Source organism: Chiloscyllium plagiosum, unplaced genomic scaffold (assembly GCF_037043375.1).
Source record: "Chiloscyllium plagiosum isolate Xiang-an unplaced genomic scaffold, Cpla_swu_hap1 HiC_scaffold_28, whole genome shotgun sequence".
In the NCBI taxonomy this organism is placed as follows: Eukaryota; Metazoa; Chordata; class Chondrichthyes; order Orectolobiformes; family Hemiscylliidae; genus Chiloscyllium; species Chiloscyllium plagiosum.
Window position 1 is genome coordinate 33,359,200 of NW_028270166.1, and position 25,264 is coordinate 33,384,463.

Genomic DNA, 25,264 nt, shown 5'->3' on the forward strand with positions numbered 1-25,264 from the left:
TCAGAGTTGAAAGGTTAATTTATTCTACTAAAGTATTTCAGGAAACCAATGCTGTTCATTAAATTCAAGATTCTGAGAGATTCAGGGCGGAGCACTGAATCATATCTCCAGAACCAGTGTGGAAGATGGACAATTCACAACTATATATTATATAAATTTTAAATAGCAGCCAGAAGACCTTAAATTAAAATATTAATGAAGAGTAGCACCAAGCCCAACCATCAGCTATTTAGGATAGTGGGAGGAGCTTAGATCGGGTTAAAATGAACACTATAGAAACAACAGCCAATGGCTCAATGAATGGCATGATAACATTTTCTGAATAAATGGGTGGAATCTTTTGCCTTTGTGTGGTGAGCCTGGAGACGGGAAGGACATTTAATTAGGCAAGCAGTTATGTGCTCGAATCCCTCCTTCACCAGAAATAACTTTTTGGGTAGGAAAGGCAACGGTTGACCTATTCACCTCACACTGATTGAAGCCCTTAACTGGTTAGCTGAGGACACTCAATGGACTCAGCCCAATGTCATTAAGATGAACTTAACCAAAAGCAGGCCCATTGCCATGTGGTGTACACAGCAGCTGCTACCTTATAGGCAGCTTGTCATCCCAGGGTTTGGGAATTAGAAGGAGCATCATTCAATAAAAGGTAATCAATTGAGGGGGACTGGACATCAGTCAGGGGTACTTCCTCGAGGGAGTCAACCATTGATGTAAGAAGAATCCTCACTTCAGCTTGTTATAGCAGAGGATTCATCATAGTAATTTTGCTTTCATCATCTTTCCTGGAAGGGATCTATAGACACTGCTCAGATTTAGTGCCATAGAGAAAAGAACACTTGGCCATGTAACAATAGGCTCTTATCTAATAGTTCATTGCATCTTAGCAACTAGATACAAGTTATATCAGTATGTGAGAGACCGTTACTGTGTCTACAAGGAAAACCTTGATGTGAGATCTTTGAGATCCACAGTTGATTGTCCTCATGTCCCTGTGACATCGTATTGGCTGGTGCTCATGTACACCTCAGATTTAAGATCTGTTAAAAATAAATGCTGCCCCTACTTCTGAAATCCCTGTTAAAAGGAGACCATTAAAAATGAAGAGAACTCTCTTCAAAAAAAGAGGAAAACAAGTTAATATTTTGCCTGTACAAAACAGCTTTTCAAAAAAAATTTCTTATATGAAAACAGAAACAAAAATAATCAAAATGGAGGCCAAGCATATCATGCACAAATTGCGACAATTTGGCAACTTTATGAAAAATGTGGATAGAAGAATTGATGAAGAATAAAGGAGTTGGAAAAAAAAATTAGACAAACATAGCAAACAGGAAGCAAAGTATGCAGACAAGAATCGCATGCAAACATAAAATTTCTAATACAGATACAGATTTCAGAATTACAACCACGCTCCAACTACGTCAGATACAAAAATCTGAGCGTGTACAGTGACATCAAAACGAATGCAGCAAACTTTCCCCAGGCCAGATTCTATTTACAATTTCACAAAAAATATTAACGATATTTTGACACATGATAGTGTTAATTACACTCTCTAGGATCTGTTCTGAATTCCCAATAAATTAGCAAGAAATCTCAATGTGGAAATCGGACAAATGTTAAAATAAATTTGAGACTTTCCAATATTTTTTAAACAGACAGCAAAAGCATCAGCACCACAGAGACAGCAGGCCAGACTAAAACACCTACAACTGTACCCACCGCCTCAGACATGTCAAACTTACCTGAGGGGGTGGGAGCCCTCCTGCTCCTTCTCCACATAAAGGCAACATCCTCTGGGTCTCCTTTGAGCTGCACACACACGCAGGGGATGGGTTTTGCATAGTCCAGTTACCACTGTACAAGATCTTCAGGATGGATTCTGAAACTTGGGGAGTTATCCAATCAGTTCCACCATCTTGGCACTGCATACTCCTGGGGTGCAGGAGGAGAAAAGGGCAAGGAACTATTGGAAGGGACTCAATGTAAAATGAAATCCTTAACACCCAAACAATATAAACATAATGGTTCAAAATTGATTACAAATTAATGGGGAAAGAATGTCTAGGGAGTGAACTTTCCAACTATTTCCCAGTCACTGACTCCCCAGCATCTGCCTCAAGGCTAAGTCAGACTGTTTCACAAACTTTGTGACCTTGACCACACCTTGACCTTGAGCTTCTGAACACGTGTTTGGTACGTGGTACGTGTATGGAATGAGCTGCCAGAGGATGTGGTGGAGGCTGGCACAATTGCAACATTTAAGAGGCATTTGGATGGGTATATGAATAGGGAGGGTTTGGAGGGATATGGGCCAGATGCTGGCAGGTGGGATTAGATTGGGTTGGGATATCTGGTCGGCATGGACGGGTTGGACCGAAGGGTCTGTTTCCATGCTGTACATCTCTATGACTCTATAAGTCATCTCTAAGACTATGTTCACCTCAACTGCCCAACTCCAACCCTGCTTTAGTTCATTTGCTGCTGAAACCCTCATTCATGTCTTGTAACTTTTATAGTCAAGTGTTAGAATAGTTTTCTGGCTGGCCTCAAATAGCTTTCTCAAAGCCCTTTTGCAACTTCAGGTACAATGCCCACGGCTACCAGCCTCCGCTTCCCCGCCCCACCATGCTCTCCCCCCCCCCCCCCCCCCAGACACACACCCACCTCAATCTGCAGATGACATCCCTATTCCATCACATCTCTCCATCAATCCTTGCATCTATTCCTTCTGGCAATCACCTCTCCTTCCAGCTGAGAGATTCCTGCCTCCCCACCCAGTCCCTGAGCTTAACCTCATCTCTGACTGTCTTCCATTCAAATGTCAAGATCTCAAGGTTTGAAATTTCCTTCCTAAATCTCTCTGCCTCCCATCCCTCTTTTTACACGCCCTTTGAAACCAACCTCTGTAACTAAGCTATTGGTCATCTGCTCCAACATCTGTTATGACTTGCTGTCAATTTTTGTTTCACACATCCTTGTACAGCACAGATTTTCCAATAGTAAAGTTGCTATATACATACAAGCTAATGTAACTGCCCCAAAGGTTCACCTTTGTCGGGTAATTGGTGTGCCCTAGAATGCTGATAGTCACAGAGTATACATTTTGAACATTCATAAGCAATTCAAGTTGCTGATACAATCAGACCTCTGCTATGCTGATTTAGGTTACACCTACCTGTGAAGGAATACAATAAGAATAGCTACTTGAAAACCAGCAAAACTAATCAGTAAATAGGAATTCTAGGTAGAAATGAACGGATTGACAAGGGATTCATGTGCTCAAATTTGTCTCCACTGTTCAAGGTTCAAAATTATTCTTGTGTGGGCCTTTAACAGATGCAGTGGAGGTGTTATTCTGTTTATTAGGCATTTGAAACATGCCTCATGCATGACCTCATTGATACAGTACTCTTATCAACTGTCTCATTCCGATGTCTTCACAGAGAATAGATGGAATGTCTCACTAAGGCTGTAATCTGAAGCAAGTCTAAAATTTGTAACATGGCCATTAAAGTAGTGTTGCAGGGATTAGACAGAGAAAGCTGAATATTATGATAATATCATCAACAGATATTTCTATCATCCAATTGAAAAGCAACAGGCAAGAGGTGGGGGTGATGGAATTATGGTGCAAGAGGGGATAGGTGGTAAAGAGGATAAATTATGTATAAACATTGTACAATAGCTGAAGGATAAAGGAACCTCTGATGAATACTTACTCATTCTTTCCACTCTCCATACATTTGGTGCCAAATCCAGGGTCACTGAGGAGTGCACTGATCAGATCATGTGTGATTGGATCCTCTGGGAAGTCATCACTGATGGGCCAAATAGATAAAGTAGATCAATGACTGGGACACAATAGATCTGTTCACAATCCGAAACATAAACTGTGTAAACAATTGGATAAAGTTGAATAAGATACCATAAGCAACCCACCTCCCTAATCTCAAATCAAAAGGCAGCAGATCAAGACACCAGCAAGGATCATTACAGTTGTCTACTTACTTGAACATAACAAGCTCAGTGGATGAATTCCCTCCCCGGCATGACATGGAGCCACACAACCCATTCTTAGTCTGTACCAAGGTGACTGACTACAGCCAGATGGGTTCCAAATCTGGAATGTGGCTTCACCATCCTTGACAGTCAGTGGAGATGGAGAATGAAGAGATGGTGGAGGAAATGGTCCTACTGGGAAGTGCATGTATGTCAACGTTGCGAGAAGAGCTCAATTGTGGGTCTCAACACTGCATATCATCATCACAGATAAGGGCATTCAGCTGATCTTCGTTCATTCATTCAGCAAAAGACTAAGGCTTTTCCTGGCATCCAGTGATTCTTAGGACTAAACGTTTAAAGTGTGTGACCAGAGCTGGATAGGTTTGCGATACTTTGACCTGCCCATGCTCTGTGTTGTTTCCTTCTGGAATATTTTACAACATGCCAGCTCAGCGGGCACATTAAATGGAGGTGAACAGCCAATTGCCTCCAGTTATGTTTTGGGATCTACATGGAGATCCTGGGTTTTTCAAACACAGCAGAGACCTGGCAGCATCCTTCCAGCTTGAGATGACATCTCTCTCTGTCCAACATAATTTGGTAGTTACCACCTCTGACATTGGGACTGCTCATCTCTCAATGTTGGCCCTTCAGCTTCCACTGGCCACAAATATGACAGCTTATCAAAAATCACATCAGGCACAGATCAATCACAAACATGATGCAGGATTAGGGTCTGGAAAAACACTAGACATTGAGATTTCAACCCAACCACAAAAGTCATCCCTCAATGTTTCAAAAGGGAACTATTCCACTTGGATTCACATGCAGTAAATTAGTAACATGACAAAACGACTGGATATCAGAATGGCTTATGCCCGAAACGTCGATTCTCCTGTTCCCTGGATGCTGCCTGACCTGCTGCGCTGTTCCAGCAACACATTTTCAGGACTGGATATCAGCCTGGCATTCACTGCTGTGGATCACATACAAGTGAGGTAGTGGAGAGAAGCTTCATGCATGGAAACCTATTGAGAATTGCTGTCTTTAAAAGGCATGAAAACTGATGTAAAACTACATTGTACTGATACATTACCTAATGTTACTGATCTTTATAAAATATCTTTATGACCATTCTATAAGTATTTAAGGGATGTAAAATCAGAGATTGCACGCAGACTGAAATGATCAAACATTCCATAACTTTTGAATGGTTGAATTGGAATAACAAATGATAATTCTGGAGTATTACCTGATTCAATTTGGGAATTTGGGAGCATATATATGAACTTCTTTATGAAAATCATAAACGAATGGATTGAAAGGAGTGTGTTTAGTGGTCCAAATGCCATTGTTTGCTAGCTTTGTCTAGTCAGGAGCACTCCTGCCTGTCAGTCCAAAGGTTTGAGCCTCACTCCAGGATGAGGGTTCCAGGATATTCACTATACAAATAAGCTATTTTATCCTGGCCAACATTCCTTCCTCAATCATCAATCACTTCCAAAAAGAGATGGACTTGTCACTCTTCTCAGTGTGGAATCTGGCAGATTACAAAATGACTGCTACATGAAACCAGTGACTGCTGTACTTAAAAAAAAACTCATGGTGCACTCATTTTGAAATATCTGAGATATGTCATAAGACATTGTACAATTCAAATACTTCCTTAGGGCTCTGACTCACAGTGCTTCAACAGCGAATGACTGGTCATTTTGAACAATAAAAATATAAATATAAATCAAGTTGAGTACCTGATGAAAGTGTACTGTTCTCCATACATCCAGGGACTCAGTTCTAATGGTGGATATTTCCCAAATGGAGGCACAATCATACTGAAGAACAGAGCAATAAACACAAACAATGCAGGCAGCACAATCTGGAAAGAAATAACAGGAAACATCCATTAGTTCAATTATCCCATTCTCAATGGTCCAATCGTACTTATACTGTCTTCCCCAGCATTGATGTGCTGTATTTTATGTAGATTAAACAAGGACCCCATCAAATAAGGTGCATTTACTTAGTGGCAGCAAATGCCAATTCCCATTGGCAGCTTCCGAGTGCAAGGTCAATGGGAAAGTCCCAGCTTCCATTTTAATGGCTCTCTTTGCTCATTCTCTGGCAGGTTGAAGGAGGGAGAAAAGGAAGAGTTGAAAACCCCTCAGTGTCAGCATACAATACTCTCAAGCAGATTGAACATAGGTTAAATGCTGAAGATTCCTGTTCATTATCGGTCAGAAATGCACTCTATATATTACCAGTGTGAGCATTCCATTTCTTTCATAGACCACCCTGGAGTCTTAGTAGGGAACATTAATGAATCTCTAGGTCACGTTTCATCCCAGCAGTGGAAAATAGTTGCGACAATGGAAACACAACCTCAGCCAGTGTCCAAGCACTCAAATGTTTTCAGTGACTCTTCCAGGAAGTACGCACACGATGTTAGCTTGGGCACATAGCCCACACTGTTACAGCCCAATGCCAAGGCTGATACATGGATAAGAAACTAGGGGGAGCAACAGTTGTTAAATTGAATCCCAGCAACTCATCTGCTTTTGGGGAGTAAGGTGTTCACTTAAAGATGTTTGTTCCGAGGATACGACGGTTGTCAACAAGGCTGGCAGGTCCCTAATTGCCCTGAAAGGTGCTGGTGGTAGGTCTTCCAATCAAACCACTTAGTGGTTTCATGCCAGTCAGTGGCTTTGTTAGGCCACTTCTGATGACAGTTAAGAGTCAACTCTGGTATGGCTGGGAGTCATGAATAGTTTAAGAGTAGCATGTAGAACTATATCCCAACAAAAGTCAGCCCTTTTTGGTGATGTTGAGCCAATGGAGGAGCAATGCAGGTAAAAGAGTCAATGTGGAAAACAGCATCCTATGGATCATTAAAACTACCTGAGCAAAAAGTCCTCTGCGACTTCGGCGAGCATACAGGAAGCGCTTGATGAACAAGGAATGGAACTGTTGTCTGGTGAGCTGCCAGCCACGTAACTGGAATGAACCTCTGCCTTCCATACATTGCATAAAGTCAGTCTCCTTGGGTTCTGAGCAGGTTTTAAAAAAATACTTTTATTATAAAATGGCAATGCTTTTACCTTGATGTTCCATAAAACACCAGCCTTTAATATGAAATTATCTTAGTGAAGATTGCTAAAATTCAACAAATTATTAATGCGCTAAGGTTTTTATTTTCCAAATGTTGACAGATACATTCTGCTGTTTAATTACTGCACTGAGACCCGTGTTCATTGCTAAAGCTGTATTTAGAAAATAATCAATTTAAACTCTCACATATTTCTGCTTCCTTTAAAATATTTCCTTCTCGGTTTCCACTTTGTATAGATCCCAGACAATATTGTAACTTCTTTATTTCACCATCCTTCACAGGTGACCCTAGACATCACATTTCTGCAAATGGGCTGTAAGATACATCACAGCCAATCCTGATCAGATGTCAGTGATCATAGAACATTACAGTGCAGTACAGGCCCTTCAGCCCTCGATGTCGCGCCGGTCTGTGATACCGATCTGAAGCCCATCTAACGTACATCATCCATCTATTTATCCAATGACCATTTAAATGCCCTTAAAGTTGGCAAGTCTACTACTGCTGCAGGCAGGGCATTCCACGCCCTTACCACCCTCTGATTAAAGAACCTACCTCTAACATCTGTCCTATATCTATCACCCCTCAGTTTAAAGCTATGTCCCTATGTGCAAGCCATTACCATCCGAGGAAACAGGCTCTCACTGATCACCCTATCTAATCCTCTGATCATCTTGTATGCCTCTATAAAGTTACCTCTTAAACTTCTCTCTAATGAAAACAGTCTCAAGTCCCTCAGCTTTTCCTCATAAAACCTTCCCTCCATACCAGACAACATCCTGGTAAATCTCCTCTGCACCCTTTCCAATGCTTCCACGTCCTTCCTATAATGCGGCAACCAGAACTGTACGCAATACTCCAAGTGTGGCCGCAACTGTACAGCTGCAACATGACCTTATGGCTCCAAAACTCAATCTCTCTACCAATAAAAGCTAACATACCATATACCTTCTTAACAACCCCATCAACCTGGGTGGCAACTTTCAGGGACCTATGCACATGGACATTGAGATCTCTCTGCCCATCCACACAGGAGCAGATTTTATTTACTCCCTGAATCTTAGACTGAGCTTCAGTCACAACAATATTGCCTCTAAAATTTAGCAACATAATTAAGAGAGATATTGAGACATGTGGAGTGTTGTGTGAAATCTGGTTCAGGAACCTCCAGCCAGTTTCTTCTCAAACCAGTGACAGAGCTCCCTAACATCAGTTCCACTGATGGTCAGCCTTAATTCTGTCATCAATATCACTTCCTTGCTTAAATGTTACCCCATGAGTTAATTACTTAAATATTGGACAAGTGTAACTGGCTCTAAAACAGCTTCTGTTTCAGGATTTGCACATGCTCCTAACAGATTAACTTGAATCAAAACCCAATCCAATTTATATTTAAGTCATACCTTTCCTTCGACCTTTCCTTTTTACTGGCATTTAGGAAGCATTAGGGAAAGAGAGACAACATATTCAATACAATAAACATTTAACAAACAAATTTAAAGTAACCTGAATTTGCATCAAATTCTTGGATGCACTGTTTCCATAGTTGGAACAAGTAGTGAAAGCATGAACAATATTCGTATTGTTAAATTTGGAGATATTAACATAGAATAATTGGGTAAAATTCTGTGCACTTTTCATTTTCCATCTTATTAATAATCATTCATTTCATGACCAAGTGTTATTATTTTTGCCATTTTACTCTTTTCATCGTTCTTATCCCTAAAGCTGTCAGGGCCGTATCATGCCAGTTGGCAGGAGCAGATTTCATTTACCCCCCTGAACCTTAAATCGAACCTTCAGTCACAACAATATTGTCTCTAAAATTTAGTAACATCATTGAATATGCATATTACCAGGTTCCGTGTCAGGTAGCTCAAAATCCCCTTCCTCACTGACTGGCTGCAGTGTGTGCTCACTGGATCGTGAACATCTGACTCTTTTAATGGGAACATTTCCATCTGTGAGACCAAGTAAAAATAGTAAGGATACAGAAAGCGAGAAATAAATCTTCAGTCAATAAAACAGACAAAAAATTAATGAGTACTGCAATGGCAGAATGGGTCCTTCTGTTAATGCATCAATCATGTTTCAGTGTTCATTGCAATAAGCTGTCCTCCATTTGCTGCAACTATTAACGAGCAACATCTGATCAGGCATGAAATCACACCTCAAATGGATCTTTCACTGGTAATAAACACAATGGATGGAACCTGGGCTAAAGTTTCCTTTAATTTCCCTTGGCAGTGTATACTTGTTTTCATGCACTAACTGGCCCTTTCATACTCCTGTGCAGCCATGCACACATGTTTTAGAAAGTGGACATTAGATCTGCAAAGCCTGCTTGCTGACTGTATATAAGATTATACATTTCTGTGCAGTTACACACCCACATAGCTTGGAGGCTAAGTGCCCAAGAATCAAAATTTTGACGATTTACCAATTCCTTCTCCCAGATTCCATCTCAGATGAACATTTAAGTGACACAAAAATACTCCAGAGACCCCAATGTCCCCAAACTTTGGTAAGCACAGAATCCAAGTTGGAATCCAGAAGTAAAACAGAAATCATGGATGACTCCACAGGCTCTGTTCCAACTACAATAATCATGTTTACAGATATTTTTAATTAACATGTTCACATATGCTATGACACACCTCTGCAGCTGGTGAGATTTAAATTTAGACCTCCAGGTTCAGAGGTAGGGACACTATCCCCGCATCACAAGAACTCTAACTTGTGCTCATACATACTTAACAGGAGATCATCCTCAATGGAGTAGTCTGGAAAGCTGATACTTAAAAACAAAGTGCACAGAAACACTATAATTGTTTTCAGAGAAAACACCTAGGTCCGTCTAGCATGTCAATAGTTATTTGGAATGATCATGAAATTATTAACTAATCACTGAAAGACAAGAGACCCAGATATAATATGCAGAAAACCACATGGTTGGTGAATTTTGGAATCCAAACTTATTTTCTCCTCTCAAGCTTCCTACACTTTGAACACATAATGCTTCTAATCAATTATACCCTATCCCAAAATGCAAAGAGGCAATCTCTTAAGCAACCCTAGCACTCTCTCCCCACCCCTTTCCACCCCACCCCCCAAACCCCATCCAATCTTTCCCAGGTACGTTCATGCTATGGTAGCACCATTAAGAGCAACAGCTATCCAACTCCAATGGACATTGTCCAGCTCTTTCATCTAGACAAACATCAAGCCTTCTGCACAGAATTGCATCACATGGAAGATGAACATTCAGCCCAGCAGATCTGCACTGGCTCTTTCAAACAGTAATCCATTTTATTGCCGGCAACATTATTTTCTCTAAATTGTTATCAATCTCCATCTGAAAGTCAGTGTATTAAGATTCAACATCCTTTCAAAGCATTCTGAGTCTTAGCAGCACATTGTGTGATGAAGTACTGCCCAGTTCACCCATAATTCCTTTGTGTACTGTGTTCTCTGGGTATTTGTTCAGTCACTAGAAAAAGAGTTTCTTTGCAACTATTGTATCCAAATACTCTATGATATTAAACACCTCAATCAAAGCTCCATTTGACTATCTCCACTTGAAGAACCCCAGCTTCTAAATCTATTCAGCATACCTTCCAGTATTTTGTACGCTATACCTCAATTTAAGTCCTCAATGCTTTGCAATTCCTTTATCAATTTGTTCTGCTACCATCAGCAATGTGTCCAAATGCTCTCCAGCCACAACCACAATCTGTGTTCTTGCATTTTCTTCTGATTAACACATACCAGTTTAGTTTTTTGCAATGAATTTAATCTGCCATTCACCTGTCAATTCCACCAACCTGCCTATGTCTTACTGAGGTTTATTACTAACCCTCCCAACACTCTCACAAGTAGAGTTTTCAAGAGAAGTTATTTATTCATGAGCATGAGACATTGAGAGTGAGTTAAAAATGTAAAATGAAAACTTCAGAATTACCTGCAATATCACTGTCCACTCCAGTGTTTTCAGCCACTTTAAGAAAAATCTAGAGGACATATTACATATTAAAAATATATCAATTATGACTCAGATTTCTAGAGTGCTTTTCACAACGATTGGAAACCTCAAAAGCTCCTTGCAAATGAAGTAATTTGAAATGTAGTAATTGCTGTAACATATAAATTGTACCAACCATTTTGAGCGCAGCAGATATCCATAAAAAGCAACATGATAATGACCAGATAGTCTATTTTTTGAACAATATTGACCAGGACAATGAGGATAATTTAGCTGCTCTTCTTCAACTATTGCTAACTGGAACAACAGTTCCAGTTTCTGGTGAGGGGTGATGTGGGGAGTGGAACTCATCTGTTCTTCTTCCATTTCTGCCATTGAACTCAAACAGATGATATTGAATGACAATGACTGGTTCTTAGAGGGACTTGCTCTAGATATATATTCTGACATGCTACTGTGTCTGCCAGGTTAATGTATATTGAATGAAGTGAAATATCTTGAAGTGTTTCACAACAGCATTATCAAAATTTGACACTGAGACACATCAGGAAATAACTCAGTAATGAAGGATGTTTAAAAGACAGAGAAAGACAGAGGCAGAGAGACAGACAAAGAGAGACAGAGACAAAGAGAGAGAAATATTGTGAGCTGTAGAGGTTAAAGAGCAAATTCAGAACGTGTGAAGTAGATGGCTGAAGGCAAATCTGCCAACACGAGAGCAAAAAAAAAACTTCAGATATGCAGTAGGCCAGAAGTGGAGGAGTGCGGTGACCTCGGAGGGTTTACAGTCAAAGAATATTTGAGAAGTGGGGAGGAACAAACAAGATGGTTGAGATTTGGACACAGGGATGAGAATTTCAAAAATGAAGCTTCACTAGGTTATGTCCATATTTACTATTTTCCTCCACATGCTTACCTCTTCCAGGCTAGTGTCTGAGATGCCATAGCTGGAAATTCCAAGTTCACAGAGATGGCTGTCCAATTCCTGGAAGAGTTCTACAAAAGCACCATCTTTTGCACCAACATAGGGTAAAATAAAAGTCATTTCATGCCCAAAATCCTCCACCAGACGTGCACTGGATACATATTTCTGGACTAGTGCTAGGACGGTTGATACATCTAGGAAACAGAAAACAAGAAGACAAACATGAAATCCACACCCTGACCTGTGGTCCTAGCTAGCTTACCTGTCAGGGTCCGTTCTTAGCCAGTTATACAACAGAGGGAGATTCATGCCACTGATATAGCTATGCTACCCAAAAGGCAATGCACACCAACATGGCAGACAGAGTGATGTGTCAGAATAATTATCTCGAGCAAGTCGCTCAACCAGTCATCATCATTCAATATCATTCCTGCTGAGCTAGTTTCATTCTCAGACTAAACCTGGGTCTCAACATCAAGCACTCTCATAAAGCCACCATAAAGCAAACCATACTAACATTTTTTCGAAATACTAGACACTGATTATTAAAAACTAGCTTCCTCTCTTTTCTTTATTCTCCCCTCCCACAACTTGGTCACATCCCAAAATCAGAAGACTGAAGATAAAAGCCCAGAGAAGCATACAGCAACAAATCTGCTGTATGAAAATGAAAATATGAAAATCAGAACTGAATATTAAAAAGTGATTAATATATTGTAACCAGTGTTGTAAAGATATGTGATCCAAGTATTAGTTTTTGAACATTGTGGACGTGTAGAATATATCTCAAACTTTTAAATAAAGGAGAGTTCGCTAAGGGAAAGGTAATGGTTATAACAGCAATAACTTCACACTTGCAAGGAGCTCAGCTAGAGTCAGTCTAGAGGACTCTCAGAGACTGGTCTCAAGGCCCAGTTTATGTGTGAAATGAAATTATTGCATTTTCTAAACACAGAAAGAGAGAATTTGGACTACCTGAAATGTTGCTGAAACTAGATGGACGTCCTGGCATCAACCTAAGCACCGGAACTAAACAAAATCAGCTCTGTAAACCCTGCAAAGTCCTCCTGCTAATATCTGGCAGCTAGTGACAAAATTGGGAGTCCTTGCTCACAGAGGAGTCAAGCAAAAGCCTGACATAATCATTCTCACGAAATACACCCTACAGATTCTGTAATATCCCAGGTAATACCACCTGTATCCCAACAGGAAGACAAACCTTCCAGAGATGGTATACAGACAGGAGAGAGTTGTCCTGGGAGTCCTCAATATTGACTCCAAACCAAGTATTATGACATCAGGCCAAAAATACTCAAGGAAACCTCCTGATTGGTTGCCACCTTCAGTGCCCCCTCAGCTGATGGATCGGTACTCTTCCATGTTAAGCTCCACTTGGAAGAATCGATTTCAAGTGAGTCCAAGCTAGCCATTTACCACCCCAGCCGTCTACTCTTGATCATCAATTAAATGATGGAAGGTTAATCAACAATGCTATCAAGCTGCACTTACTTAGTAATAACTTTCTTACTAATAGTCAGTCTGGGTTCCACCAGGGCCACCTCCTGATCTCATTCCAGCAACAGAGAAAGAGCTGAACTCCAGAGTAAAGTCAAAAGTGGATGTCTTTGACATTAATGTGCCGTATTTAACAGAGTCTGACATTAAGCAACCCTAGCAAAATTTGAGTCAATTGGAATCAGGAGGAATACTGTCCAATGGTTGGAGTCATTCCTGGCACAAAAGAAGATGGTTGTGGTTATTTGAGATCAGTCATCTAGATCCGAGATCTCTCTTCAGGTGCTCCTTAGAGTAAGGTCCTAGACCCAATTGTCTTAAACTGACCCATCTTCAACCTTGCCTCCATCATAAGGTCAGAAATGGGGATGTTCACTGATGGTTTGCACAATGATCAGGATCAGATGTAACTCCTCAGATACTGATGCAGTCTATTTCCAAATGCACCAGGGCCTGTTAATTTGCAGCTCTGACCTGACAAGTGGCAGGAAACAGTTGTTCCATACAAAATGCCAAGCATTGACCATTTCCAACTACAGAAAATCTAATCACCATTCCTTGACGTTCAAATGGCATTACCATCGCTGAATACACGACCATCAATAACCTGGGTGTTAACCGTGTCCAGAAACTGAACTGGACTAGCCATATAAATGCCATGGTTACAACAGCAAGAATCCTGCAATAAGTAACTCACCTTCCCCAAAGCCTGCCCACCATCTACAAGGCACAAGTCAGGAATGTCTGGATGAGTGCAGCTCTAACAACACTCAATAAGCTTGATACCATCCAGGACAAAGCAACGCACTTGACTGGCACCACATCCAGAAACATCTACTCCCTCCACCATGACACTCAATTGCAGCAGTTGTACTATTGACAAGATGCACTGCAGAAATTCACAAAGGCTCCTGAGACAACACCTTCTACCCATAACCACTATCAACTCAACAAGGGCAACAGATATTTGGGAACAGCACCACTTGGAAGTTCCATTCCAAGCCCTTCTGAATTGGAATTATATTGGTGTTCATTAGTGTCACTATATCAAAATCCTGGAATTCTCTTCAGCATTATGGGTGTATCAACACCAAATGGACTGCATCAGTTCAAGAAGGAGCTCACCACCAAGTTCTTAACTTGGGGACGGGCAATAAATGCTGGCCAAGCCAGCCAGCAAGCCCACAATCTGTTGCTCTCTCTTTCTTAGCAACTCCACTCAGCAAAATGTAAGATCTAAAACCAATCCAGCAATCATCTTGCCTACTTGTGGAGGATTCCTCGAGAAGATTCATTGAAATCTACCTCACCATTTCCAGCAAAGCGAATTCAGTTAAATACAATTTTTCCAGGGAGCCACCTCAGTATTAAGATTGTGAATGACTTCAGAATCAGATCATCAGTTGGGACAATCCATGTGTTTCTTCAGAAGTTTAATTATTACTTCATCAAAGCAGTTTAACGCATAAACTCTGCAGAGTTCTCATTTTTCATGTTTCTCCAACTCGAGTACTCATGAGTTTTGTTTCAGAGGTAACTATATTTGGATAATCTAAACTGTTCATCAATAATTTTTGCATCTTTGAAAAAAATTAGTTTTGCTAATAAGTCAGTTTTTCATTATTGACTAACAAAACCTCAGTCTGCAAGTTAGCTTGCTGAGCTGGAAGGTTTGTTTTCAGACGTTTCGTCACCATACTAGGTAACATCATCAGTGAGAGTGATGCTACCTAGTATGGTGACAAAACAGCTGAAAACAAACCTTCAAGCTCAGCGAGCTAATTTACAGATTTATCATCAACCTGAGCTACAAATCTTCTCAAAAATCGCAAACTAACAAAACCTGTTTGACTGGTTCTTGATACTGAAACTGATGCAATCCAAAACCTATATAATTGGCAATAGCACCAACTTGGTTAAATTTTAAAAGTGTTCTCTGACCAGTGAGTAGTGGGACAAGAAAATGAAACAGTGCAACACCCCCTCCTCCTCACCAACAATCTTAGTCATAACACCAGAGAGAAATTGGAGTTAAGTGAAAAACCATCTCATGAAATAAAACTCTACCATAAAACTTCATTTGAATTCAAATAGAACTTAAAAAGAACGCCTGTTCCTTGGTGCTTTGGCCTACTCATCTAAAGCTAGTTAAAGTTTTTATTAAAGTAGGAAAAAGGAATTTCTTAGGAGGCCATTACTAATAATACCCAAGACAACTACACTCAGTTCTTCTTTTCATGAATTCAATTAAGCGCTTTTTAAAAACTGAGCCGTGGAACCTTAGCTTCCTCCAAAACAAGGGCAGAAATTATTCGACAGTTGAAGTTTGATTGTATATAACTCCATGCATCCCATTAAAGGTTAGAAGTGTCCTTGCTATACCTTGATAGGTTGGTTATTGTTGATAATAACTTATATAACTCATTTAGCATAGTAAAATGCTTCAATGGTGCTTTATCAAAATGCCAAAAGTCTTTCACGATTTCTGTCTCCAATGACGTACTTATTTAAAATTATCCTGATCTTTTTGGACCAATACATTAAACTGAGATAAGAGAATTACCCTAAGGCTCAATCCCACCACTTTGTGAAATTGGGTGCCTTCACTCATGGTGAGTTTGGTGGTGGTGGAATTTAATCAAAGAGAAAGTTGGCAGGTGGGAACCCAAACTCTTCCCCTCTTCCACCATAGTCAAATCCATGCTGGGAAGGCCCCCTGCTGGGTTTTGTGCTTCATGGGCAATAAATGCCAAGCTTAAGGGCCTCATCCCACTTCTATTCCTGTTATCTCAGAAACAAGGCAGAGGTTCACCATGCAGGAAGCACAGTGGCCAGGACTACGTCTCCCAGGAGTCCTTGGTTCAGGCATATCAGTGTCTGAGCACTACAAGATACAGTGGCTCTTCCTTCCAAGGCGTGAATTGGAAATAGATAGGGTATCTCCAGCTCTGAAACTGAAGCCCAAGACCACCCAGTGTCTCTCCAAGATTCTCCCCCGCATTGTTACACTTACTGAAACACATCATTTGTTCAATGGACTATCTATTGTGAACAAGCAGCAACAATTAGCTGGACCTGTTATTCTGCAGTAAGGACAAAGGTGATGTTTTTGCAAGTGTTCCCCTTTAAGAGCCCATGGGAACATGTTGCAAATGTAAATGTTAGAGAATGACATGTAGGCATCATTCCACTGAAATGGGATCTAGTTGGAGTACAAAAGGTAAAAGTATCCAAGTGCTCAGTTGAATTATAATTGCTGTAAGCTACAGTGAGACACAATGACACAGCACATCTCATTCATAGTAATAAAGGGTGTGAAACTTACCCAATGCACCAGTTTCACTGCACTGTTCACTGCCAAGCCCAGTATCATAGCTCCTCTCGGAATCACTGTCCTCCTGGTAATATTAGGTAAACAACAAAGTCATTGATGAGTAAAGGCCTTTTGGCCCATCATAGGGTTCCCCCTTTTGTGTCCACTACTGGTTCAACATGCAGTACCTACTTCAAAATGATTCTGGTTTCCTGTATACTCTGTGCTTACACTGGATTATCTCTCACTTCCATGGGTTTTCAGTGTCTATACATACACTCTGAGGCTGCTCCCTGGTTACCAGGCTTCATCTCCTCGATCTCATCCGTACCCTAAAGCAAGGCTTTCTCACTCTCTGCAGTATCCTCAATGTCTTTATTTACACATTTAACTTAGTACTCTCATAATATTTTATTCCAGTTCTTCTTTCTAGTCTGCCCTGCTCTTCTCTGTCCTAGTGATTCAAAGCAACATCAGTTACATCATTATCACATTGATATCCCATTCTATCACAGTTCTATCAGATTATTCTCTTGAGGAAAGACGATGAGGTTGAACTTTTTGGAAGTTAAAGATATATGGCAATTTCAGCCTTAAATTTGACACAAGGCAATAAACAAACTGAGCTTCCTGGATGAAAAAAAAATAGGGATTAAGATAAAATTGAAAAAAATGTTTGAAATAGAAAATACAACTCGAGTTAAACTGAATATAGAAGGATCAAAGGTGAGAAACCGCAAGTAAGGTTAGCAAAGAGGGACAATGATTAAAAGAGTAGGAGCTAATAAAGGGGAATCTCAAAATCTTCATAAAACACATTTATAGTAAAACGATGGTACAAAGGGGAGTCTGGCTGTTTTAGGAGATTCATATATGAAGCCCGGGGTATAGAATCACCACACAGCAAAAACAAAGTCCATCAAGTCTGCACTGATCCCCTGAAGAGCATCCCACCCAGACCCATCCCCATAACCCTGCATTTCCCATGGTTAATGTACTGAGTCTGCACATCCCTGGACACTGGGGGGCAATTTAGCATGGTCAGTCTACCTAACTTGCACATCTTTGGACCGAGGTTTTCACCAATGTTTTTTAAAAAGCTTTCACACTATATCCTCGCGGCACCCACAACCACAGAGAAAAAGCCATCCCTAAAATATAGCCTCTAAACACAGCAGCCACTGATACGGTGCTTGGTTTCATGATGGACTCTTACCAATTAAGTAAAAACTGAGGCAGTGACGTTAGGATATCAATCATGAGGACATGGCAGCTTACAAAGCCCACCCTGAACAAATGGGCAAGGTAGATATCACAACAAATACTCTTATCTCATCGAGGAGTCATAGAAGTAACAAAAATAGACCAGAATGAGGAAGATGGACCCATGGATAACTGACACCTTAAGGAACCAAACTTGACACAGTGGAAGTGAAATCTTGAAGATGACAACTCACTCAAGAGCCAGTCACAGATTGATCACGCACCCTGGAGCCAACTGAAAAGAGTATTGCCAAGCCCAATCAGTATATGATAACACAACTGATCATGCCTAACATCATGGACTATGGCCTGGAAAGAGTTAATTGGCAACAACTTTCAGTGATCAAAGTGTGTGCACCAAGTTTGAAACTTAAGTTAATAGAGTCCAGAAGTAGAAGACACCAGACGTGTTGGAGAGAAGCGACAGATTGGATGTCAACTATGTGCACTAGTCAATCAAGAAAGCAAGAACTCTAGTAAGCCATAAAGTAACAGCCCTGCTTTGAAAAGTATTACTTTATAACTCAAGGGATGTTTCCTGAGTTATCTCAGCAGATGGTCTCCTATTGCCCAAATTGTTAATGCATTAAATGAACAAACAGATACTGGGATTTGGCTTTAAATAGTGGCCTAAAACTTATAAATCATACGGATAGGTGTGGGCTAATTAGGAATAGCCAGTATGGATTTCATATGGAATGATCATATTTAACAAACTTGAAGATTTTATGAAGTAGCAGAGTTGACTAGGGAAGGCTGTTGATGTGATGAACATAAACTTCTAAAAGGTCTTCAATACTGTGTATATGACAGGTTGGTGAGAAAAGTTAGAGTTCATGGAATAAATGAAAGAAGCAACATTGATACAAAATTGGCTGAGGATAGGAAACAGAGTAATAGTTAATGAATATTTTCTGGGCTGGAGGTTGGTTTGTAGTGGAGTTCCCTGGATTTGGGTTTGGAACCGTTGCTTTTCCTGATATTTATTAATGATCTAGATCTTGGTGCACAGGGGACAGTTGGCTGGATGGTTGGTTTACAATGCAGAGTGATTCCAACAGCATGAGTCGATGTCTCCCACTGGCAGAGATTACCAAGTAGTACTCTCCTTCTCAATCTCTCCTCGCACTTGCAGTGAGATGACCCTCAGATTAAACCAACACCAGTCATTATTCTTTAACAAAAGAGCATTCCTATGGTCTGGTAGGACTATGGAGACATTACCTTTACCATCCTGTTGAACTCTATCATAGAATTATAGAATCCCAACATTGTGGAACAGGTCCTTCGGCCCAACACATCACAACGATCCTCTGAAGACTATCCCACCCAGACCCATTTCCCTACCCTATATTTACCCTGACTAATGCACCTAACCTAAACATCCCTGAACACTATGGGCAATTTAGCATGACCAATTACCTAACCTGCACATCTATGGAATGTGGGAGGAAACCGGAGAACCTGGATGAAACCCACGGAGACACATGGAGAATGTGCAAACTCCACATAGACAGTTGCCTGAGGCAGGAATCGAACCCGGGTCCCTGGCGTTGGGAGGCAGCAGTGCTAACCACTGAGCCACCGTGCTGCCATAATTTACTTATCTCACCCAGACAGCATTTTTATAAATTAAAGAAAATCCAAACTTTGAACAAATTAATTGAATTGTCTTTCTGGTCAAATAAAAACTCGCCACTTGGGTCAAAAGAAAATCCTTCCCCAATCAAAAAAAAAATTAGCTGCATTAAAGCCTAAATTCTAGCCCACAGAAATGGCAACTCCACCACCTATTGCCAGCAGAGTAATCTATATGGCCACAAACTTTCCACCTTACATAGCTGTCAAAGGGAACTCTTTAGCCACTCACATTATACTCAATAGCATAAGAGGAACATATGCAGATACAATTCTTGTGGTACCTTCCTCAGACCAATAGTGGTGCTGCTGGAGCTGGCTGGCGTTGTCTTGTCATTCTCTTTTTTCACTAAAGTCAGGTAATAGCCAGTTCCTAAATGGTTTTTAAGGAACAGTGAAGAGCCACAGCAGCAGAGCTTTCCATGGGAGATGATGGCAATTCTGTCCCCGAGGAGGTCCGCCTCATCCATGTAATGGGTTGATAATATTATAGTGCGGCCTGCAAGATAACAAACCACAGCTAACAAAAGTAATTTTCTTAATAAAAACCCCATAAATAATTACAGATTGGTCAAGCTCCCAAAGTCAATCCCCGGTCAGTAATGAGTTGATCTCAGCTTGCACAGCAATGAATGCCATTAAAATTGCTCTCAGTAGCCCTAAGGATGAGGAATGGGGACTGCTGGTGGTGGAGAAGGTCGGGATGGGGGGTGAGGGAGGTTATGGAGCGTTAGGAAGGAAGAGATAGAAATCAGCTGGTATCCTACAATTGATCATTTCCGGTTATTCCCAGCCAAATTGGCTCTGATTTCCTCCATAGTCTAAACTATCTGGCATCAGACAGGAAGCTCGACCACTGGGAGAAAGTACCAAAGGAAATCCAGCACCTTCACCCCAGCAACAGGTATATGTTTAAGACATTTAAATGTTAAGAGTGGAAAACCTGGCATGAGTGGTCTTCATACAGCCAATCATGGAAGCATTTGTTTCAGTTCCATGATTGTTGACCTTGCTTCTGGAACAAAAATTTAAAAGATCAGCCACAAAACCCCAAGTTTGGATTAAAATTTGGTTTGTGGAGATGGAGTTGCATTGTAAAATGCTGTTCAGATGTTGATCTTCGTCACAAAAGCAACTGCAAGGAAATCACTGACGTTAGGGAGAGAGGTGACATTGGACTGGAGGAAGTGAGGGTGAAGACTCAGCAAAGGGAACTAATCTGTATGTTACCTGAAGCCTCTGCCCATTGAGGAATTCTGTTTCCCTATGTTCCTTTTGAATTGAATTCATCACAACATTTCTTCCATATATTTTAAAGTTTACATTAGCAATGTGGGCACAAAACAACAAAACATTTGGCAGAGACTATCCACCAACTTATTATCGACCGAACCGCAATTCAATAATTCAGCTTTAGTCTCCCTGACAAGTTAACACAGTCATTTGTTACCTTTTCTGTATTTAAGCAAGAGCTCCCATATTCCTCGGCGGGAGTAAGGGTCAACGCCAGCAGTTGGTTCATCTAAAATAACAACCTTTGATCCGCCAACAAATGCAATGGCGACTGAAAGCTTTCGTTGCATGCCACCTGAGAATAAATCCACAAATCGAAATTTTATACATTTCAGCAGAAACAAAATACAGTGACCTCCTAAGCTGGGGCATGGGAAGAATTGACTCCTCACCTGAGAGATTTTTTGTTTGTTCTCTACGTTTGTGCACCAAATCCACATCATCAATCATCAACTTAATTTCTTCATTTACCTCCTCCTCAGTCAGCCCCTTCAGCCTTCCATAAAACCAGATGTGCTCCTCCACAGTCAGTCTAAAAATGACAGTTTAACAACTAAACGTTAGAACAAGAGACGATTCTGCCTTGTAGGATCCCTTCTCCATTGATCTTTTATAGATTTCGATTGAAGGCGGCATGCAAATGTCACTGATCTCTTGTTATCCATCAAGCCTCAGCTTTGAAGCTGCACATTTATTAATGTTTAATGTTCAAGAAGACTGCTTTCCCTAAAAGCAATGAATCAATTTCTCACTGCTTCTGTGGCCAAATATTTCATCCAGTTTTAAGCCATACCTTGCAGATGAGGATTAGTCTTGGGCCTGTTCTTTGACTTGTCATGAAAAAGCTGATCTTTAATAATGTGGAGGCTAGGGTGCAACAACTGAACTCATGTCATAAGCAGATTCAGTCCTCAATCTTGACCTTGTGTTCCAGCAGCTGGAAAATTTGCACATGGACATTGGGTAAAGACAAATTAAGGCTTCTTTCTATTGATCACATCTCCGATGGGAAGTGTACACTGGAAATCAAGTCCCACTATCGCAAACTCATACAAGTGCAACTGACCAATCTAGGCACTAAGACGGCAATTTGACTGACTCAGACCACAACCTACTATAACAGACTTCCACCAGGCTTTGTCAATAACCAAGAAAACAAAAAAATGTTTATTTATTATCGCAACCCATCCTTTAGGAAGTGACAAAATGGATTATCAATTACTAATATGCAAACGTAACTATACTCTCTTTAAATCCAAAATATGGTCACATTTATTCACAAATAAAATGGACAGGACTGTTTTTGCAGAAATATCATGGGTGAATAATACAAGTGAAAATGAAATAAATACCATGGTTCAATAATTCACAAATTGTGGAATGAGGTACCACTATCAGTTCTTTTGGTTTTCGGTGATATCATGTTATTGTTGACTGCAGCAATCCTTAATTCACTCAGTTGGACCTAGGTCTTGTCCTCGAGTTAGAAGTTTTTCTTTTGAGTTTTTAGTGTTGTTTCTTTTCCACTTAGAGGGAGAGAGAAATCTGGTTAGCTTGGTATTTAATAGTGTGGGGCAGTGTCTGGTAGGGTGCAGCCATGTTCTCGCCTCTGCTTTGATTAACTTTAGATGAGGCAACCAGCATCATGAACAACCTCTCCTCCCTCATTAGTTACCTATTATGCCCCTCACCACCTAAGTCACTTTCTGGCTGAATTGTCAGTAGCTGTTACCTCTCCTGTCAGCACTGCCTGCCATGAACAGTTGCTGGCCTCAGGATGGCAACCTAGGGCCAGGATCTCCACTCCCTGATCACAGGGAAGCATTGCTGCTGGCCACAGCTATTTATTTGGTAAGCCTACCACAAAGGAGTAATGCAAGGCTCTTTTTGACTCGCAGGTCCCATGTTTGCATTATAAACCATCACTGATTGTTCCCACTTACAACTCAGACAAAGTAGTCAGTAACCAACAATAATGGGCATGAACTTTGTGATGTTTTTCTTTTTACTGCAATAAATACTAGAGAATTGGTTAGAAATGGAGAAAGACAAACATAGATGAATATGAGGATGCTCTTCACAAAAACAAATCAATAGTTGGGTATGGTAATGAAAATTAAAAAAAGCTCTTGGAATTAATTCTGAAATAATATCAACTTATCTTTATTTAGCACCTTTGATTTGGTAAAGTATTTTAAAGTATATTCATAGAATTCCTTTTCACTAGTTTGTTATCAATTAAAATGATACCAAGCCGCATAATGATATTAGTACATATGATCTAAATCTTGGTCAAAGAGCCTGTCGAAGAGGTAGACTTTAAGTAGAAGCTTAAGGGAGGAGAAGAGGAGAGGGACAAAGGGTTACAGGAATGGTTTAGCGAGATAATTCCAGAGCTTAAGTCTTGATTACTGAAGGTGCAGCTGCCAATGTTGGAGAAATTAAAATTGGAAGAGATCAGAATTAGAAGAGTACCAATATTAGGGAAAGCTAAAGGACTGGAGATGGCAAGAGAGAAGGAAGTGCAAGACCATTAAAGAGTTCAAAATTAAGGGAAATATTTTAAAATTGAGGTATTGCTAGACAAGGAGATAAGTGTCAGTGTGTACAGTGGTAGGCTCAGCATGGTAGGAGTTAGGATAGGTGTAGAGTTTTGGATGACTTCAAGTTTATGGAAATGGAAGTTTGGGACCATGCCAGGAAAGCATTGGCATAGTAAAGTCTAAAGTTGACAAAGGCACTGATGAGGAGTGCTGTTATTTGAAGTACTTCTGTTAATAAGCTGGAATACAGCGATAGCCTGTCATCCACAACCATCTTCAATCTGTTGACGTAAAAGTAATTATTTTTTTTAAAATATACTTACATGTCAAAAAGTACATTGTGCTGTGGACACATCCCTAGTGACTTTCTGATTGTATCCATCTCTGTGAAGATATTTCTGCCCAGAATGTATGCTGTCCCAGAGGTGGGTGGGAACAATCCAGTCAGGATGGACCTTGCAAGCAACAACAAACATAATCTGAGACTATAACTGAAGTGACACTAGAAAAGCTGAAATGAAAAATAATGGAGGGTTCATGGGAGATTCTTCAATATCTAGCAATGGAAAGAACTCAGATTTCAAGTGTTGGAATTTGTTAAGGCAAATCTCAGAAACAGTATTTCCCTTCCATGCAGAGCAATTTTCAACCCTCTAGCCTGATTTCAAAATAACTGGAATGCCATCCATTTCTGCTCTTTCTCATCTTCCTCCAAATATTTTAACCAGTTTTGCCATTCACCTTCTCTTTGTTCAGCTCTCTTGCTTTCCAATATTTTTGCAGCTCACCTAAGACAGCCTTGAACTGATATCTAGCCCATTGCACCTGTCATACGTACAGGCAGTCCTTCTATAATGTGATGGTTGTATCCTTGTGCAAACCCGCATTATAGAAAAATCACATTTTAGAAACAGCGCTGAAAGTGTTGGCAATGGAATTGCATTACAGCCACACACGTTTTAAAGGTTCATGCTTTAAAAGCAGTGTCCCCAATTTGTCAAGTGCTTTATAGCGAATTTGCACTCATGACATGTGCATTATAGCAGAATGAAATGCAATGAAAAGTGCCAAATGGGACACTAATCAACCACTTTACTTCCAGGTTCTGATTGAACTATGTCCTATAGATGCTGGACTACCCTCATTTGGTTGCATTCTCAGTCAAGTTAGATTATAGATTCATGTTTTACTCCATATCTTGTGTCAATAGCTTATCCAACACTTGGCAATACCCTATATGGTCTGCAACATTGGAAAGTCTGTTTTTATGATATGACGTAAAAAGTGTAAGGAGTGTAAGCTGTCCTGACCAACATTTTTTTCTTAATCAAACCATCAAAAACAGATGAACTGATTAAATAGCAAAGAATAATGGGAATAGATAAGGAAATACAATGAGCACATTTGGAGAGCTTGTAATAGAATGATGGGCTGAATGGCTTTCTTCAGTTGCATACATTTTATGATGTTTGTAAGATTTTGTAGTGTGCAGAACAACTGTAACATTTGCTTATGAAAATGTCAGTACAATTTGAAATGGTCCAACAGCTGTGAAACGTCTGAGCTCTACCTGAGATGAAGGTACAGGTACAAAGACGTCTCCCTTGCTTTAAAGCTCTAGCGTTACTTTTTCAGTTTGCTGCACAATAACTTGCCTCACATGTGACAATTTTATTTA

The 25,264-nt window shown here is 40.3% G+C and overlaps 1 protein-coding gene across 2 annotated transcripts in view; it reads right to left on the reverse strand.

Annotated features, from left to right (window-relative positions):
• Window positions 1-25,264, reverse strand: part of LOC122565247 (phospholipid-transporting ATPase ABCA1-like) — a 181,281-nt gene that overhangs the window by 45,113 nt on the left and 110,904 nt on the right. Inside the window, exons 20-32 of one of the 2 annotated variants that reach the window (XM_043721016.2) lie at window positions 23,910-24,041; window positions 21,436-21,575; window positions 21,201-21,338; window positions 20,035-20,249; window positions 16,862-16,934; window positions 12,013-12,215; window positions 11,076-11,124; window positions 8,971-9,075; window positions 8,518-8,541; window positions 6,904-7,052; window positions 5,760-5,884; window positions 3,726-3,824; window positions 1,749-1,938 (exon numbers count right to left, since the gene is read on the reverse strand). In XM_043721016.2, coding sequence (XP_043576951.2) covers window positions 1,749-1,938; window positions 3,726-3,824; window positions 5,760-5,884; window positions 6,904-7,052; window positions 8,518-8,541; window positions 8,971-9,075; window positions 11,076-11,124; window positions 12,013-12,215; window positions 16,862-16,934; window positions 20,035-20,249; window positions 21,201-21,338; window positions 21,436-21,575; window positions 23,910-24,041 — 1,642 coding nt within the window. The remainder of the gene's footprint in view (window positions 1-1,748; window positions 1,939-3,725; window positions 3,825-5,759; window positions 5,885-6,903; window positions 7,053-8,517; window positions 8,542-8,970; window positions 9,076-11,075; window positions 11,125-12,012; window positions 12,216-16,861; window positions 16,935-20,034; window positions 20,250-21,200; window positions 21,339-21,435; window positions 21,576-23,909; window positions 24,042-25,264) is intronic. The other variant, XM_043721019.2, reaches the window with a different exon arrangement.